We start from the raw sequence: 18696 nt of genomic DNA on the forward strand, positions 1-18696 counted from the left end.
GCCCACTTTCGACCTGCTATACCAGCGCAGCATCCCAGAGTGGTGTGACAAGCAGGTGAGCGGCTGTGGGACAGCAGGGTTATGAAGTTCTATCGAGACCAGAAGCTGGCTCCCCTTTGTCCCTTCCATTATATCCTGCTGGGCATGAAGGAATGTGCTGGGTCTGCAGCAAGGGAGGACTTCGCTGGAGACTCCACCGTGGGACTCCACATCAAGGAACACAGAGACACTTGACTCTCTTGCAATCATCATTTGGGGTTGCCGGTTGGCCCCCATTATCTCTACAATCTCTACATTTTCCTCCTCAGAGATGCTGATGTAAAATGATTCCTGACTCCTTTCTAGGGCCTATGAATCAAACGTTAAACTCATGCTCAATTGCATTATTTATTGAAAATTTGCAATCTCGCTCATGAGATCATTGAACTTCATGTTGACCTCACAAAGTGCTCATCATGGCAAGGAAAAAAAAAATCATGCTGACACCAAAGATCACATTGTTCAGTACTCACATTTGGGGGTTTGAATCAAATTCTTTACTTCTTTATTTAATTAATTCTTGGGGATGCCTGGGTGGCTCAGTTGGTTAAGCAGCCGACTCTCAATTTCGGCTCAGATCATGATCTCAGGGTCCTGCGACTGAGCCCTGAGTCAGACTCCACACTCATCGGGAAGTCTGCTTGAGGATTCAATTTCTCTCTCTCTCTCTCTCTCTCTCCCTCCGCCCCGCCCCCTGCTCATGCTGTCACTCTCTAAAATAAATAAATCTTTTTAAAAAATAAAATTGTTTAAAAATAAGCAGATTTTATAGGAACATGAATTTTTTATTCTCTTACATGGAAAAGTTTAATGAATAAGTATGTAGTAAGAAATAGTATGTATACGGTTACAGCTGTATTTGCTGCACATTTCAGGAGACACATGTAAGTGCCTGTCGGTGTGGGAGCCTGTCTCAACAATAATGACATTTAAACTGTTTCTATGTCTGCCATTCTGCAATACTTCAAGCAGAAAGAAAAATGCAGATATAATTGAATGACCAAGATCTTTAACTTTGCTTTCGAAGAATCTAGACAGGCAAGCATGTGTGCTCTTTGAGAAGTATCTGAAAGCCTGATGAGAGAAGCAAAAAGCAACTTGGTGAAGGATTCTGCTTCACACTGTCCACTAGTTTTCAGTCAGATTCTTTTACATTCTTCAAGCCTTGTGTTCCCCATTCTTTATTCCTCTTTTATTATCCTCATCCTCAGTAATCTCAGATTTCACACCACTGCATGTTTCAGAGGCAAGGCTCTAAACTTCTGGGGTGTTGCAGTTCCCAGCCCTTCCCGTTCCAGATACATCCAGGTGGGGTGCCAGTTCCTCAGTTTCAGAAGGGTGATGCCTCTGGTTTTTGGTTTTAAGGCTGGTTCAGATGATCAACAGTTCACTACTTCACCAGAAACCTCTCCAGTACTTAGCGAATGGGATGGTTTCAGATTGGAGGGACTGCCTCATAATTTTTATGCCTAGTTTTAAGTCTGTGTATGCACATGTCTCTTTTGGAGTAAGAAGGAATGAACAACAGAAGAGTGGTCAGAAAGTATCCTCACAACTTACAGAGCAAACGGTGACTTGGGAAGAATTCTTCAGGCCTGAAGACCCCCCCTTCACCAAAGTAGTGTTTAGAGTGAAGTCAGTTTTGATAGGGTGAAATGTAAAGCCTACCTTTGGGATAATCTGTGGTATAATGTTCTGAAACAGCTCCTACAACCATCTTTCTCATAACACAGAACACAGACTATGGCACTGGTTTAGGTAAAAATCCCTTTTTTTTTTTTTTTTGGCATTGTACACAATCTTGTGGTGGTGATAGTGGTGGTATTAATGTGGATTAAAAGGATACTGACCTGAAATTCACAGTTTTACTGAAAAACTCACTTCTGTTGCTTTTGAATACCCCTAAAAGAGAAGTCTTTCATTCTATTTCAGAATGAGATAGAACGAATACAAATAATTGCTTTCGACTTGCCATGCTGCAGCAAAGTAGCCTTTAGATGAAGAATTAATCTTCAAAACATGACATGTAACTCATTTCTCCATTTATCTCTATATTGTAGGGAACACTGGGAACACATTTAAGATTGAACCAGTCCTGGGCATCATTACCGTTTCCAAAGAACCAGACATGATGACAACGGGTCAGTTTGTCCTGTCAGTCAAAGTCACGGATCAGGGTTCCCCGCCAATGTCTGCCACTGCAATTGTGCGCATTTCTGTTACCATGTCTGATAATTCTCACCCCAAGTTCACTCACAAGGACTACCAAGCAGAAGTAAATGAAAATGTTGATGTTGGAACATCAGTCATTCTAATCTCTGCCATCAGTCAGTCTACCCTCATTTACGAAGTCAAGGATGGAAACATTGATGGGATATTTACCATAAATCCGTATTCTGGTGTTGTCACCACCCGGAAGGCACTGGATTACGAGCGTACTTCCTCCTATCAGCTCATCGTTCAGGCCACTAACATGGCAGGTATGGCTTCCAATGCCACAGTCAACATTCAGATTGTTGATGAAAACGATAATGCCCCAGTTTTTCTCTTTTCTCAATATTCGGGCAGCCTGAGCGAGGCTGCCCCAGTCAATAGCATCGTCAGGAGCTTGGATAACAGCCCACTGGTGATTCGAGCCACTGATGCCGACAGCAACCGGAATGCTCTGCTGGTGTATCAGATTGTGGAGTCTACAGCCAAGAAGTTCTTCACAGTGGACTCCAGTACCGGTGCAATCAGAACAATTGCCAACCTGGACCATGAAACTATTGCCCATTTCCATTTCCACGTCCATGTGAGAGACAGCGGCATCCCCCAGCTGACGGCAGAGAGTCCCGTTGAAGTCAACATAGAGGTGACGGATGTTAATGATAACCCGCCTGTTTTCACCCAGGCCGTGTTTGAGACTGTCTTACTTCTACCCACCTATGTTGGAGTGGAGGTTCTGAGAGTTAGTGCCACAGATCCTGACTCCGAGGTGCCCCCGGAACTGACATATAGCCTAATGGAAGGCAGCTTGGATCATTTCTTAATTGACTCAAATAGTGGAGTGCTTACCATAAAAAACAATAACCTCTCCAAAGATCACTACATGTTGATAGCTAAAGTGTCCGATGGAAAGTTCTACAGTACGTCCATGGTCACCATCCTGGTTAAAGAAGCTATGGATAGCGGCCTCCACTTTACCCAAAGCTTTTACTCGACCTCGATCTCAGAGAACAACACTAACATAACCAAAGTTGCTATTGTCAATGCCATTGGAAATCGCCTTAATGAGCCCTTAAAATACAGCATCTTAAACCCAGGAAATAAGTTCAAGATAAAATCTACCTCAGGGGTCATTCAGACCACTGGAGTCCCCTTTGACCGTGAAGAACAAGAGTTATACGAGCTCGTGGTGGAAGCCAGCCGTGAGCTGGACCATCTGCGTGTGGCTAGAGTGGTGGTCAGAGTTAACATTGAAGACATAAATGACAATTCTCCAGTCTTTGTGGGCCTCCCTTACTATGCTGCTGTGCAAGTTGATGCTGAACCCGGGACGCTGATTTACCAGGTGACAGCCATTGACAAAGATAAAGGTGCAAATGGAGAAGTGACCTACGTCCTACAGGATGACTATGGCCATTTTGAGATTAACCCTAATTCAGGGAATGTTATTTTAAAAGAAACATTCAACTCTGACTTGTCCAACATTGAGTATGGAGTCACCGTCCTAGCCAAAGATGGTGGAAAACCCTCTCTATCCACATCTGTAGAACTTCCCATCACAATTGTCAACAAAGCAATGCCCGTGTTTGATAAGCCCTTTTATACAGCATCGGTCAACGAAGACATCAGAATGGATACCCCCATTCTAAGCATCAATGCCACCAGTCCAGAAGGCCAAGGCATCATATATATCATTATTGATGGGGATCTTTATAAACAGTTTAACATTGACTTTGACACTGGGGTCCTGAAAGTCGTTAGCCCTTTGGATTATGAAATTACCTCTGTTTACAAGTTGACAGTAAGAGCCAGTGATGCCCTTACTGGTGCCAGGGCTGAAGTCACCGTTGACTTACTAGTTAATGATGTAAATGACAACCCTCCTATTTTCGATCAACCCACATACAATACAACATTATCAGAAGCATCTCTCATTGGGACTCCTGTTTTGCAAGTTGTCTCTACCGATGCAGACTCGGAAAACAGTAAATTGGTGCATTATCAGATTGTCCAGGATACTTACAACAGCACAGATTATTTTCACATAGACAGTGCAAGTGGCTTGATCCTGACGGCGCGGATGCTGGACCACGAGTTAGTGCAACACTGCATTTTGAAAGTCAGAGCAACAGATAATGGCTTCCCATCGCTGAGCAGTGAGGTCCTGGTTCATATCTATATCTCGGACATAAATGACAACCCTCCCGTTTTTAATCAGCTCATTTATGAATCATATGTGAGTGAATTAGCCCCCCGGGGTCATTTTGTAACCTGCGTTCAAGCCTCTGATGCAGACAGCTCTGATTTTGACCGCTTGGAATATAGCATTTTATCTGGGAATGACCGGACTAGCTTTCTGATGGACAGCAAGAGCGGCGTCATCACCCTGTCCAACCACCGGAAGCAGCGGATGGAGCCTCTGTACAGTCTCAATGTGTCAGTCTCTGATGGGTTGTTCACTAGCACCGCACAGGTGCATATCAGGGTACTCGGGGCTAACCTGTACAGCCCTGCCTTTTCCCAAAGCACCTACGTAGCTGAGGTGAGAGAGAACGCAGCTGCTGGGACAAAGGTCATTCACGTTCGAGCCACAGATGGGGATCCCGGGACATATGGACAGATCAGCTATGCCATCATCAATGACTTTGCCAAGGATCGATTCCTCATAGACAGCAATGGACAAGTCATCACAACGGAAAGGCTTGACCGGGAAAACCCTCTGGAGGGAGACATTAGTATTTTTTTGAGGGCCCTCGATGGCGGAGGGAGAACGACTTTTTGCACCGTGAGAGTGATTGTTGTGGATGAAAATGACAATGCTCCCCAGTTCATGACAGTGGAATACAGAGCCAGTGTCAGGGCAGACGTTGGAAGGGGCCACTTGGTCACTCAGGTTCAAGCCATGGATCCAGATGATGGAGCAAACTCAAGGATTACTTATTCTCTGTATAGCGAGGCCTCAGTCTCAGTGGCTGACCTCCTAGAAATCGATCCTGACAATGGCTGGATGGTCACTAAGGGCAATTTTAACCAACTGAAAAACACAGTGCTGTCATTCTTTGTCAAAGCAGTGGATGGGGGCATTCCAGTAAAGCACTCACTCATTCCTGTCTATATTCATGTCCTGCCCCCTGAAACATTCTTGCCTTCATTCACCCAGTCTCAGTATTCTTTCACTGTTTCAGAAGATACAGCCATTGGGAGCACAGTGGACACCCTGAGGATTTTGCCCAGTCAGAATGTCAGGTTCAGCACAGTTAATGGGGACCGGCCAGAAAATAACAAAGGGGGTGTCTTCATCATAGAGCAGGAAACAGGCACAATCAAACTTGACAAACGCCTCGATCATGAAGTCAGCCCAGCATTCCACTTTAAAGTAGCAGCCACTATACCCCTGGACAAGGTAGACATTGTGTTTACCGTGGATGTAGATATCAAGGTACTGGACTTGAATGACAACAAGCCAGTCTTTGAAACTTCCAGCTATGAGACGATCATAATGGAAGGGATGCCTGTGGGCACCAAACTCACACAGGTGAGAGCCATCGACATAGATTGGGGAGCGAATGGGCAGGTCACTTACTCCCTGCACTCGGATTCCCAGCCTGAAAAGGTAATGGAAGCCTTCAACATTGACAGCAATACAGGCTGGATCAGTACCTTGAAGGACCTGGATCACGAGACAGATCCCACCTTCACCTTCTCTGTGGTGGCCTCCGACCTCGGAGAGGCCTTCTCTCTTTCGTCCACGGCTTTGGTCTCTGTCAGGGTGACAGATATAAACGACAATGCACCAGTCTTTGCCCACGAGGTGTATCGAGGGAATGTGAAAGAGAGTGACCCTCCTGGCGAGGTGGTAGCTGTCCTCAGCACGTGGGACAGAGACACTTCCGACATTAATCGCCAAGTGAGCTACCACATTACGGGTAAGTCAGCCACACTTGGCTTTCACTCTGTGTGCTCTGCTTTCTCAAGAAAGGTGGGAAGTGGCAGGAGGTAAGAGTTGGAGAAAAGAAGGGAGATGAGATGGGGGTTGAGAGTAATAAAAGCTCTCTAGGGCTGGGTAGAAGATCTCTGAGTAGGCACGGTTTTTCAGTTGTTGGTTGTTGCTAACTCAGCCTTAGTTTGGAATTCATTCCTTTGCCTGTGACAGATTACACAGATTTGTACCCAGTCCTTGAGCCACTGTATTATTTAAAAAGGAGTCCAGCCAGGGCGCCTGGGTGGCTCAGTCGGTTAAGCAGCTGCCTTCAGCTCAGGTCATGATCTTGGAGTCCTGGGATCGAGACCTACATAGAGCTCCCGGCTCAGTGGGGAGTCTGCGTCTCCCTCTTCCTCTGCCCTCCCCTGAACCATGCTCTTTCACACTCTCTCTCTCTCAAATAAATAACATCTTCAAAAAAATTTTTTTAAATAAATAAATAAATAACTAGCTGAGCCCAGTAAGATTGACTTACAAGTTTCGCCTGGTAGTGAAAATTCCTATGCATGCACATGTACACACCTGTACCAGTTAAAGGGCATGGTTTGACCTTTTGCTAAAAATCTTAAGTTATAACTCTAAACCAAAGAGTATTTCTCCCAACAACTCAGTTTACTTGGATCCCTTTTTGGTCTTTCCCAATAGTAAGTAGCGGTTCAGTGGAAAAGCCAAAATAGACCAAGGAAGTCACCCAGAGTGGACCAAAAAAAAAAAAAAAGTCACTATTTCTGAGGGGCAGAGGATTCCATGTCTGTGTCACTCATCAGGGGTAGCTTCCTGGGGGGTGACTGGCTTTAAACTGCAAGGGGGAAGGATGGTGGGACAGGAGCATTCTTCCTAAAAATGATTTAAGCGTTTTAAAGCTAATATTTTGATGTTGTGACATTCAAAGGCAGAACATAAGCAAAGTGCCAAAAGATTTTAAAGAATCCATCAATACTTGTAGTCAGGTGGCTTCCCTTTAGAAAAACTACATTATTCAGAGTGAAAAATGAATTAATTAGAATGCCCTCAGGACACAGAATCTGCTTAAGTACGTTAGTGGGAAAGTTAATTAATCACTGCAGAATAAGATCCACAGGAGAGCATATGTGTCAGTGGTTGGGAGCGCCACTCTTCCGCATTACTCCTGTCCTGTTTCTTCATGGAACTGTTTTCCTGATGGTGTTTTCTGTTTAAACTCTGTATGCATTTGTGCGTTATCTGATACCTTCCCTTTTTTTCATTAAAATGTATATTTCTGCAGAAAAGACATGAGCGATAGTGGCAAGGGAAGAAACGTGAGTAAAGCCTATCTTACATTTATTTGCATTCAGTTTCAGACAAAAAGCTTTTTAAAGATTCTGAGGGATACTTTCTATTGGAAAGGCTTGCTGAGTATTCAGCTTTAATTATTTATACTTTGTCTCTGAATTGTCAATGGATGATTTAAAGGGACCCTCCCCTCAACTTTACCGAAGTAATGAGAACAGAGTAGCTTAAAGCTACCATTACTATTAGCAGTGCCAACCACCAACTGATTTTAATTAGATTTAACTTTTGCTCTTGATCTAACACAACTTGGCTGTGCTACCGCAGCTTAACAGAGGACCATTAATCATTTTATTTAACAAAAGATGTGGGCCTGCACTGAAAGCATTTAATAGAGAGGTTAAATTTGTGCATGCTAAAGTAATATTCAACTGAAGCATAATTGAATCCTAGGCGGTGGTGGAGGAAAGCGATATCCCAGGGAGGACCCAGAGCCTAGTCAGAGCAGGTTTCTCGACCTCCACACTATTGACATTTGGGACTGGATGAGTCTTTGTTATAGGCGGCCATTCCATGCATTGTAGGATGGATGACTGCAGCATCTCTGGCCTCTACACAAGAGACTCCAGTAGCACCACCCCCACCCCCGATGTGACATTCAAAAATATCTCCAGATGTTGACAAGTGTCCTGGTTGGAGGTTGGGGGAGTTACACAGCCACTCCCAGCTGAGAACCACTGCCCTAGAGGAATATGCCGCCCTCATCATTTCTGCACCGTCTGCCCCCAGTATGGTCCATTTATCTCATGGCTGTCCCCCATGGCTGAGGCCCCTGGACTGACCCCACCCCCACACCTTAGAAGTGAAGGTGCAGCCTGGCCACGAAAATTCCCCTACTTCACCCTCAGTCCCTCTGGTCGGACCCAAGTCTTTGCCCTCTGCTCTTTGAGAGATTCACTGTAAGAAGCTGAGATGGCTCTTTCTTTTTGGCGGAACAGAAGTCAGGATGCAGTATGCTTTCCTGATTTATTTGTTTAAGGTTGGTCTTCCCCCACTAGAATGTGCACTCCACCCCGGGAGTGGGGATGTGTGTCAGTTTTGACCGCTGCTTCAGCCCTACTGCCTGGAACAGTGCCTGGTCCGGAGCAGGGGGTAGATACTTATTGAATGCCCAACGAAACGGCAATGATCTAACCAGATCCCGGGCTTCCTGCCAGTTGTCTCGTCCAGTCTTCCTCCATGTTGCAAGAGACACTGTTTCCCTCTTCAGGATTAGAAGGTCAAGGCAGCTCTCTTCTCCCCTCCTCTTCTTGTCTTGTCCATGCAGCTTTTGTCTCCAGGTAATGTAATGATGTGGGGGAGTAATATTGCTGGGACCACTGTCGGTGGTTTCCTATAAGGAGCTTTCTACTTCATCTCTTCTCCTTTTCTTCTGCTACCACCAGCTTCACTCGTTCCATGACCCCTCGTTAGGGCCATTTAATGCTGATGGGTCTTCCTCTGTCGCGCAAACTTTTCTCCCCCAAACCCCCGTGCTTGTAAGACACACGCAGCTGTATGAGAGAGCCTTCATTAAACGAGTCCTTAATAGAACTCACTGCCTTCCCTTGATTGCATAATCAACAGCTAATGGAATTGTCTTGGTAACGAGAGCTGTAGTATATTACATCCTCTCTTGAGACAAAGTGGAAAAACAATTGTATCATCCAGGGAAGAGGATTGATTGTTCGCAGTTTGAATTTGATTGTCCTTCAGGGGGACTAAACAAGAGATCATCTCCAGCTTCTCTAAGTGCATTCTGTTCTCTTGGAAAGTTACTGTTTTACGTTCCTCACAAGCCAAGCATATAAATATCATGCTTTGTTGCAAGAGAATCAGAAGGAAGTGACTGCCAATTTTTTTTTTCAGTTTTGTAAATGATACAGTCGGAGGACCAGCTGGATGACCCCACACAGGCCTCTCACTGGAGGTGTAGATCAAAGCTTTTCATTGCACATCTTCAAAAACGCTTTTTTCACTACAGGAGGGAACCCCCGAGGAAGGTTTGCCCTGGGCCTGGTGCAGAGTGAATGGAAGGTCTATGTGAAGAGACCTTTAGATAGAGAAGAACAAGACATTTACTTCCTCAATATCACTGCCACCGATGGGCTTTTTGTCACACAGGCCATGGTGGAAGTGACCGTCAGTGATGTGAATGACAATAGCCCAGTGTGTGACCAGGTGAGATTTGCGCATATATCTCCTATATATGGATGCTTTTTACTCTGCCCCTCTAAAGTTAAATCAAAACCCATTTCATTTTTCTCCTTAGGGCCAGGCTCCTTTATGCTCTTCTCTCCTTAATTTAGTGAACTCCATTTGGATGCAAGAGGGTAGGAAAAGACATAGGTAGCAAGTTCAGGTACCTAATTTTGCCCACCCCCCAAAAAACAAAAACAAAACCATAAGTCTTAAAATTAAATAATGTTTAAGGAATCATAAAGGACCTTAGAACTTATTCTGTCTAAATCACTGATTTCATAAAAAGAAAAATGGACCACTCAAAAGCATAAATTGTTGGTTTTCATAAGTTTACACAGCTGGTTAGTGGCAATGTTCGTAATGAACCCAGGTCTCCAGGCAACTCACAAAGTAGCTTGTCCATCACAATACAAAACATGACAGCCAGTGCAAGGTGCCAAGAGCAAATTTTATTTTCTTCCTTAATGAAATTAAATCACTGTTAATTTACCTTTTCCTTACTATGTGGACCAAGAGACAATATTGGTATTCTGTAGCTTGGAAAAGTATTGCAAATAGATCGAACCTATCATACGCATGGCAGATGTGAGTAGGGGCTCTTTAAAGAGTGAAAGGGCCCCAAGGACTCACTGGTGCTTAACAGAAAAGAGGATCATGATCAACCCGTAACACGTGTCATGGTTCCACAGAAGCGGGACCTTTGTCTGTTTTCTTCACATTGTACTCCTGGCATCTAAATCATACCTAGCACATAGAGGGACTCAATCAGTATTTGTTGAATGAATGAGATTGGCCAGGCGGGAGGGGGAGCAGGGCAAGAGACATACCATGTTTCATCATATATTGTAAGATGGTTCTGTGGTGAAGGGAAAAATAGCCAGAGCTAAATTACATGAATGCATTTTTAAAGAAATCATTTATAATGTGAAATATGGCAATCCCCTGCAAATACTAATGACTTCATTACCTTTCTTTATCTTTGCCAGGTTGCATATGCAGCATTATTTCCCGAAGACATTCCATCAAATAAAATCATCTTGAAAGTCAGTGCCAAGGATGCCGACATTGGATCCAATGGAGATATACGATACTCACTCTACGGATCTGGAAACGATGAATTTTTTCTAGATCCAGAAAGTGGTAAGGTGAAATGTATTCTTTGGGTAAATGCCACTGTTAATCCATGAGAGAAGTTAAAACTCTCATGTGGTCTCATCACTAGTGGGTAGTTAGTGTACAAGATCCTCAGTATGATGCCCTGCTCTCTAGGACTCTAAGAAATACTAGTTACACATGGTGTCTGAAGATGGGTGCTCTGGAGCACACAAACTGTATTTGGCCTATAGAATTTGCCTTGACTTTACTTACATTTATTAGCATCAATAATCAGATGTGTCTATTTGGTTCTCCTGTTTTTCATATCTGTGATTTAAGCATCTGCTCTGTAAAGAATATAGAGTTACATCATAAATGTAAGTTGCAAACCAGACAGCAGGGCATAGGAAGGAGAGTTTTTCTCTCTTGAAATCCCTTTTGGGCCCCTTCCCGATGCTTATTAATACACTTGTCTGGTTTTTATTAAATATTCCTGCCTAGTTTCCCCAAAGCTATGAGCCCTCAGATTAGCCTTTATATTCAGGCAAAATTTATAAGGTCAAAGGCTAGGTATGCTAAAGGCAGATGCCCACATTGAAGGCCAGAGCTAATGGAAAAGACATTTCTTATGGAGGTACATTATTTCAGTGTTGTGTACTGGATGGTTCATCTAATGGCAATTTTTAAATGAAGTGTAAAGATCGAATAATTTGCATATCTCCAATGTTGTGTTTGGTCCTAATGAATAATAACTAACTCTTGAAATCTCCAAAGATGATGGCTCCTCCCTGTCCCTCTCCCATGTCAGCTGGGTCCTACTGGGAAGCACTTAGCTACACAGAAATATACTACTTGGCTACATAGACCTAGCAATTATTTATTCAATAGCTAACATTCATTGAGTAACTAGTAGACATAAAAGCACTTTATGGGATATTTGTGGTAGGCTGCAAGATGAGTAAAACAAGCCATGCCCATGGGATATTGTAAGCCAGCGGAGAAGACAGACCAGTAAGCTAACAATAATAATAATAATAGTAATAAAAGGCAGAATGAAATGAGTGCCCAAGAAGGACATCAGGGGAGTTATATCTGGGCACAAGGGAAAAAGGAGGAATATGGAGATCGAGCAGAAATCCAGTAGCTGGTCTGACAAAGGGGAAGAGGAACTTTTAAAGAAGAGCTAGCATCTGAACAGAGGCAGGATCCTAGTAGCTAAAGCAGGTTCCTGCAGGCTGTGGGGGCAGCAGAAGCAGAGAGCCCAGCACAGCATAGCCGAGGAGGGCCGCGTACGATATTGTCACTGGTGAGAAGAGCTGGGGAATGGCTGGTGAGAAACATGGAGGGAGAAAGGACTACAGGCCGGTCATGGAGGGTCTCAGAGACCCCACTGAAAAACCCCTGAAGGTTTCAGAGCAGGAGAAAGAAATAGTCCAAGCTGTGTTTGACAACTGGTGGCAGCAAGGAGGCCATAGAAGGAAATGCTTTATAAAACATAGATGGCTTGGTCTGAAGAATGTCTACTAATTGAATTTAAGAATAATAATATTTCATGAGTCATACTTTTCACCAAATCGCGTTTATTCAGGTCTGTCACTGCTGGTTGCCATTGTCTGTTGAAATTTAAACAACCACCACCAATCTCCACAGGGGCTGACGCCCAGGGGTTAAAATACAGACATGAGGGCGCCTGGGTGGCTCAGTTGGTTAAGCGACTGCCTTCGGCTCAGGTCACGATCCTGGAGTCCCGGGATCGAGTCCCGCATCGGGCTCCCTGCTCGGCAGGGAGTCTGCTTCTCCCTCTGACCCTCCTCCCTCTCATGCTCTCTGTCTCTCATTCTCTCTGTCTCAAATAAATAAATAAAATCTTAAAAAAAAAAAAAATACAGACATGACTTACTGCCTCACCTTGCTAAATTCCTGCTGATCCAAACTCCTCAAATATTTTCCCGCCAGGATCCTCCCCCCAGCAACCATAGGCCCTTCTATAGCCAGGCAAGTCAGGTTTACCTTGGCACAACAGGATTCCTTCGAGACCTTTTTCTGCCAAAGCCCAGCCTCTGCTTTGATTGTTTTCCTCTAAATGATGGAGTAAAAAGATGTTGAGTCTCTGGAAGCAGAGAGACTCCCCCTTCTGGGTCTGTGGATTATTGACATGACTGACCATCAGAGAACTTAAGGTACTTGTCCATTCTCTAGGCTTTTTCTGGAGATCGAGCAGAATCCAGAGACGTACATACCTGCTCTGGAGACCAGCTACTGGATTTCTGCTCGATCTCCAGAAAAAGCCTAGAGAATGGACAAGTACCCTTAGTTCTTGAGGTCTTGAAAGGTTGTAAGGGGCATGGAGCTTTCTAAGGTAGCCAAAAGAAGGAAATCCTGAAACCAGAGGTTTCACAGTGGGATTAATTAATTTGAAGGCCACACAGTTGATTTGTTGTTGCATCGAGAATCCCGTAAATTTTTCCCTGATGCTTGACATTGAATTTGTTCTGTTTTTTAAAGTATGAGGCACTTGAACCAAATGTCATTGGTCCTTCCTGTGTTGGGGATTCTTTATATACTTGATTCTCTGCTCTTCAAAGAAAGAGGGTTTTTTGAAAATCCAGGCTATTTATTTTCACAGGTGAGTTAAAAACTTTGGCTCTTTTGGACCGGGAAAGGGTCCCTATGTACAGCCTGATTGCCAGGGCCACTGACGGAGGTGGCAAGTTCTGCCAATCTGACATCCACCTGATCCTGGAGGACGTGAACGATAACCCGCCTGTGTTTTCTTCCGACCACTACAATGCCTGTGTCTATGAGAACACAGCCACCAAGGCTCTGTTGACCAGAGTTCAAGCTGTGGATCCTGATGTTGGTAAGTCAGTTGCATTGATGGGAGGCTGCCATGTTTCATGTGCTTGACATATCTTCACCTTTCCTTTGGTGTCACCAGCCCACCTGGTTTCCTTAGCATGAGAGCATGTGCATTCAACCAATGACCACGTGTCAGCTCTTCTGCTAATACACTTCACATGCGTGAGAGAACTCTGCAAGATGTCCTCCCCACCTCTTTCTAGGGTTTAAAGAAGTGATAAGACGAATTTCCTTGCCTTTTAACAAAGAGTTTGGGGTTTGTTTGTTCTTTTTTAACCTTTAGAATAAAAATAATAGCTTTCTTACTTGCCCATTCCTCCTGAACATAGTTAAAATGCTGTGTTGTGTGACAGGGAGAATTCATTTCCATTTCTATAAAGAATTACATCACATGCTTCAGCTGAAATAGGACAATCTCAATTTATGGGAGTGCCCCATAGTGCAAAGAACAATTACTAAATGGGCTGCCAGTCCAATGTTAATTTTTCTTAACTGCCATTTTCCATAGTCTTTTGGTCACATAGCTCCTGACATTACTAGGCAGAATGAGGGTGGTGGAAATAAGAAGGAATTCAAACTAAAAGTTGCTAATAAAGTTTTTGTTCAAATCCACTTTGCATAATGAGATGGTGAGTTAGAAAAGACTGGAGTTAATTGCTAGGTAGTCCTCTTGAGAATGCATAAGTTATCGAGGTGACTGCATGATGGAATGTAAATACAAAAGGACATATAGACAGCCTCTTGGTTGTGCATTTTAAGAGCTGTAAATCAGAGGACTAGAGAATGATGGGGTGTGTCTGCTATGCTAAACAGGCCTTTATATAATCCGGTGTCTTATTGCTTAATTCTGAATTGAAAGAAAAATTATTGGACTAATGGAAAAGTAAATACATGATAATTAGTTGAAAACAAACATAGAGCCCGGGGTCTCTGCATATTTCCCCTTCAAGAAATTAGTGGCTACTTTAAATTATTGCTCTTATCTCATTAGCATAATTTTCCAGGCTGAGAACCAACGCTTTAAAAGTCTGCATATTATGTAAAGCTTGGTAAAAAAAAAAACAAAAACAAAAAACGGTGAGCAGGAAAAGAGTCATTTATTGATTTATAATTATGGAATACCTACAGATACTCTTTTTTTTTCTTTGTAACTGTATTTCAAGTTCCCTCCAAAACAGGCCCCAGGATCACCCAGGTTCATGTGTGTCCCTGAGCTTGGTCCACCGCTGTCTTGTACAAATATTCTTTTTTAAAAGAGCATTAGAAAACATTCTCTGGGGGTGTGTGGGTGGCTCAGTCAGTTAAACGTCTGCCTTCAGCTCAGGTCATAATCCTGGGATCCTGTGATCGAGCCCCGTGTCAGGCTCCCTGCTCAATGGGAAGCTTGCTTCTCCCTCTCCCTCTGCTGCTCCCCATGCTTGTACTCTCTCCCTCTCTCTCTCTCAAGTAAAATAAATGAAATCTTAAGAAAGAAAGAAAGAAAGAAAGAAAGAAAGAAAGAAAGAAAGAAAGAAAGAAAGGGGGAAGGAAAACATTCTCTGGAATCTTATTAGCAGACTTTTGGGGTGGGAAACAGAAATTATGCAAATAAATCTGTTAATAATTTAAATTTGAGAATGTGTAATTGAGCCATAGATGAAATTTAAAGATTAATTTTTTATTTAAATTAAATTAAAATCCTAATTGTAAAAAATTGAAAATTTTTTTCTTTTTTTTTAAAGATTTTATTTATTTATTTATATGAGAGAGAGAGAGAAACAGCATGAGAGGGGATAGGGTCAGAGGGAGAAGCAGGCTCCCCGCTGAGCCGGGAGCCCGATGTGGGGCTCGATCCCAGGACTCCGGAATCATGACCTGAGCCGAAGGCAGTCACTTAACCAACTGAGCCACCTGGGTGCCCAAAAATTGAAATTTTTCTACTCACTTCCTTCATGAAGGAGTTGGGTCTCCCAGAGATTGAAGACAGAAAGAGCCTGATTAGTGCACATGGTGTTGTGGCCAGTGGAGGAGAGGGAGATGTTACTGGCTCACAGATGTGGCTTGGGGTGAAGAACATGCAGTTAGCTCCATCGTCCTTTTCACTTCTTCTGAGTCAGCTGTCCAGGTTGGGATTTGGGGAAGAAGGGTTGACTAGACTCTGGGCCTTTAGCTGAGCAGAGATGATAAAGCCTTGAAAGGACCAAAACCAAAATAATGATCTTATCAGCACCTGCCTCTGCTTATTTGCACTCATTAGCCAAAGGCTTACGTTCAGAGCTTCAAGTAGACACAGAGGTTGTGAGTGCTGCTCATATAAAGTGCATTCCCCAGGCCATTGTATCTGCCTCAGAAAATTCTAGCATAGGATATCAGATCCTGGTTCCTTTTCTAGGTTTTTATACAACTCATATAGCTTTAAAAAAATAAAAGAACTGGGGCGCCTGGGTGGCTCAGTTGGTTGGGCAACTGCCTTCGGCTCAGGTCATGATCCTGGAATCCTGGGATCAAGTCCCACATCGGGCTCCCTGCTCAACGGGGAGTCTGCTTCTCCCTCTGACCCTCACCCCCCTCATGCTCTCTCTCTGTCTCATTCTTTCTCTCTCAAATAAATAAATAAAATCTTTAAAAAAAAATTAAAGAACTAAGACAGCTAGGAAGAACAAATGAACCCACAAAAATGCAAACTAGGCGCCCCCCCCCAACCATTTCCCAGGCACCATGCTGAGGAAGTGGGTGGGCCGGTCCTGGCCAGAGCTTTCTGGGGGATTCCAACAACAGAGGCATCAGTCTCAGCTGTCATCAAACCAACATCCTCCAGAGTCCCCGGGTGTCAGTGACTGGTGGCCTACACTATTTTCATTAGCAGCCCAATCAGAACACTTCCCTTCTCTGTCTTTCGTTAGGGACCACAGAGGAGCATGAGGCTGCATACTGAGATTACCAGCTCATCAAGTGGGCAGTTCCTCTCGGGGCCAAATTGAACCTCTGGCCTGAAGCTGAGTTTGCACACGCATCATTAGACTGACTCCGGCGCTCTCGTATCTTTAGTTTGGCTTACATAGTGTTCCAAAAGTTTGATTTAGTCGTCAATAAAAGTCAGGAGATTTTTATTCAAAATTTCAAATTCTGACATTTTAAAAAACAGCAACAGCTCTCAGAAGACTCAGCAATTTCAGGTACACAGTCCCACAGTGGCAGGAGCTGAAAGAGCGGCAGGTGCCTTTTTGATAACTACCAACGCTCACCCACCCTATTTCCAGCCACTTCGCTTATTTATGTTACTGCCTGACCCCCTGGGCCCCTTTGGGACAAGAAAATAGCTGATTTTTAAAAAACTTTTATTTTGAAATAATAATAGGTTCACAGGTAGTTGAAAAAAAAAAAAAAAAGAATGTGCAGAAAGTCACATGTATCTTTCACCCAGCACTTTCCCCCAGTGAGGATATCTTGCGTAACTGTAGTACATTATCTGATTCGGTGTGTGTGTGTGTGCATTCACGTGTATGTAGTTCTATACAATTTTATCACTTGTGTGGCTTCATGTAACCACCATCACAGAGCTCCCTCCTGCCACCCCATCATAGCCACACCAACCTCCTCCTGGCACTTCCTTCCCAATCTCTAACCCCCAGCAACCACTAAGCTCCATATCTATAATTTTATTATTTCAAAAACATTATTTAAAAGGAATTATATAGTTTATCATTTTTTGAGGTTGGCTTTTTTCACTGAACAAAGATCCATCCCAGTTGTCCATTCCCTCGAGATTCACCCCAATTGGTTTTTGTTCCTAGTGAAGAACATTGGCTCCATTTGTGTAAATAACAGGGCTGTTTGGTTCATGAAACTTCTTTTGTTAAGCATATTCCCTTACCTGAAATTATAAATTATTTCATCACCATTTAGCTACAGCATATACTAAGTCATTATAAATTACAGAGAAAAGACAAGGCTATATTCCCCTGAAATCTGATTCCATAACTTCATGAATTCAAAGCTCTTATAAGCATTTGCTAAACTTACATATCCTGATTTTCTCATTTGAAAAACCATTACTGCTTTTAGCCAAACAACTCTTTCCTATGCTGAATTCATTATTCATAATAAAACCGCACTAATGTTAGAGTAACTGCCTAAGTTAAGAACAAAATCAAAACAGAAGAGGACAAGATAAATTCAACACCCATTTTATGAGCTCTAAGAAATAGCATGGCGACTGTCTAGATTTTAGCAATTAAATCTTAGTCTTCCTGTAAAATAGAAATATCCTCAATCCCATAAACTAATGACATGACTTTATGACCTAACATGCTTAAAAAGGTAATCCTTTGAGTAAAGATTAAGGGACCTTTTGTTGTACTACCTCTTTGAGTTTAATATCTTACTATTTAGTCTACCTCTTATAGGTAGGATTTGTGTCCAGCTTCCTAATTTTGAGGGTTTTCTAAGCTAGCAAAGGAAATATGCAGTGATGAAGATCAGAGCTAAAGTCTGTGACCATTTTAGGCAAAGTTATATGAAAATAAAATGTAAACATTCTCTGCAAAATATGCTATAGCTCATGATTTATTGAGAGGACAATTTCCAGATATTTGAGATGCAAGAGACATACTTTTCCTCTTATGGACCAGGGACATAAAGCAAGGAAATGTTCTAATAAGCAACTCACTTACTTCTTGCCTATAAAATATTTCCTGCAAGGTTTGGAACTTCTTTCAGGGATTTCAGAAAAACTTGGGGGCTCATAACACACATTACAATTATTTTCCATTCAATTTAACAGAAATCTAGTGAGTAGCTAAGTAGAAGACACTACAGAAGGTACTGCAAGATTCTCAAACATGAGGAATGTGCAATGACAGACCTCAGGTCATATGCAGGAGTGAAGAACATGAAGCAGGAACACACATACCTATAAAAAAGGCAGAGCTCCCAGAATGAATAGGATTTCAATAGGCAGAGGTAAGAAAGCATTCAGGAAGACAGGAACCACGAGGATAAAGTTGTAATGCTGTAACATGTGGACCCAACTCAATAACTGG

General features: G+C 43.0%; 1 protein-coding gene across 1 annotated transcript in view; it reads left to right on the top strand.

The window, feature by feature from the left end:
* Positions 1-18696, top strand: part of FAT3 (FAT atypical cadherin 3) — a 503865-nt gene that overhangs the window by 407905 nt on the left and 77264 nt on the right. The window contains exons 9-12 of the mRNA XM_081799014.1: positions 2100-6173; positions 9504-9700; positions 10708-10861; positions 13443-13676. Coding sequence (XP_081655140.1) covers positions 2100-6173; positions 9504-9700; positions 10708-10861; positions 13443-13676 — 4659 coding nt within the window. The remainder of the gene's footprint in view (positions 1-2099; positions 6174-9503; positions 9701-10707; positions 10862-13442; positions 13677-18696) is intronic.

This window comes from Leptonychotes weddellii, chromosome 11 (genome assembly GCF_054177405.1).
Source record: "Leptonychotes weddellii isolate Sample4059 chromosome 11, ASM5417740v2, whole genome shotgun sequence".
Lineage (NCBI taxonomy): Eukaryota > Metazoa > Chordata > Mammalia > Carnivora > Phocidae > Leptonychotes > Leptonychotes weddellii.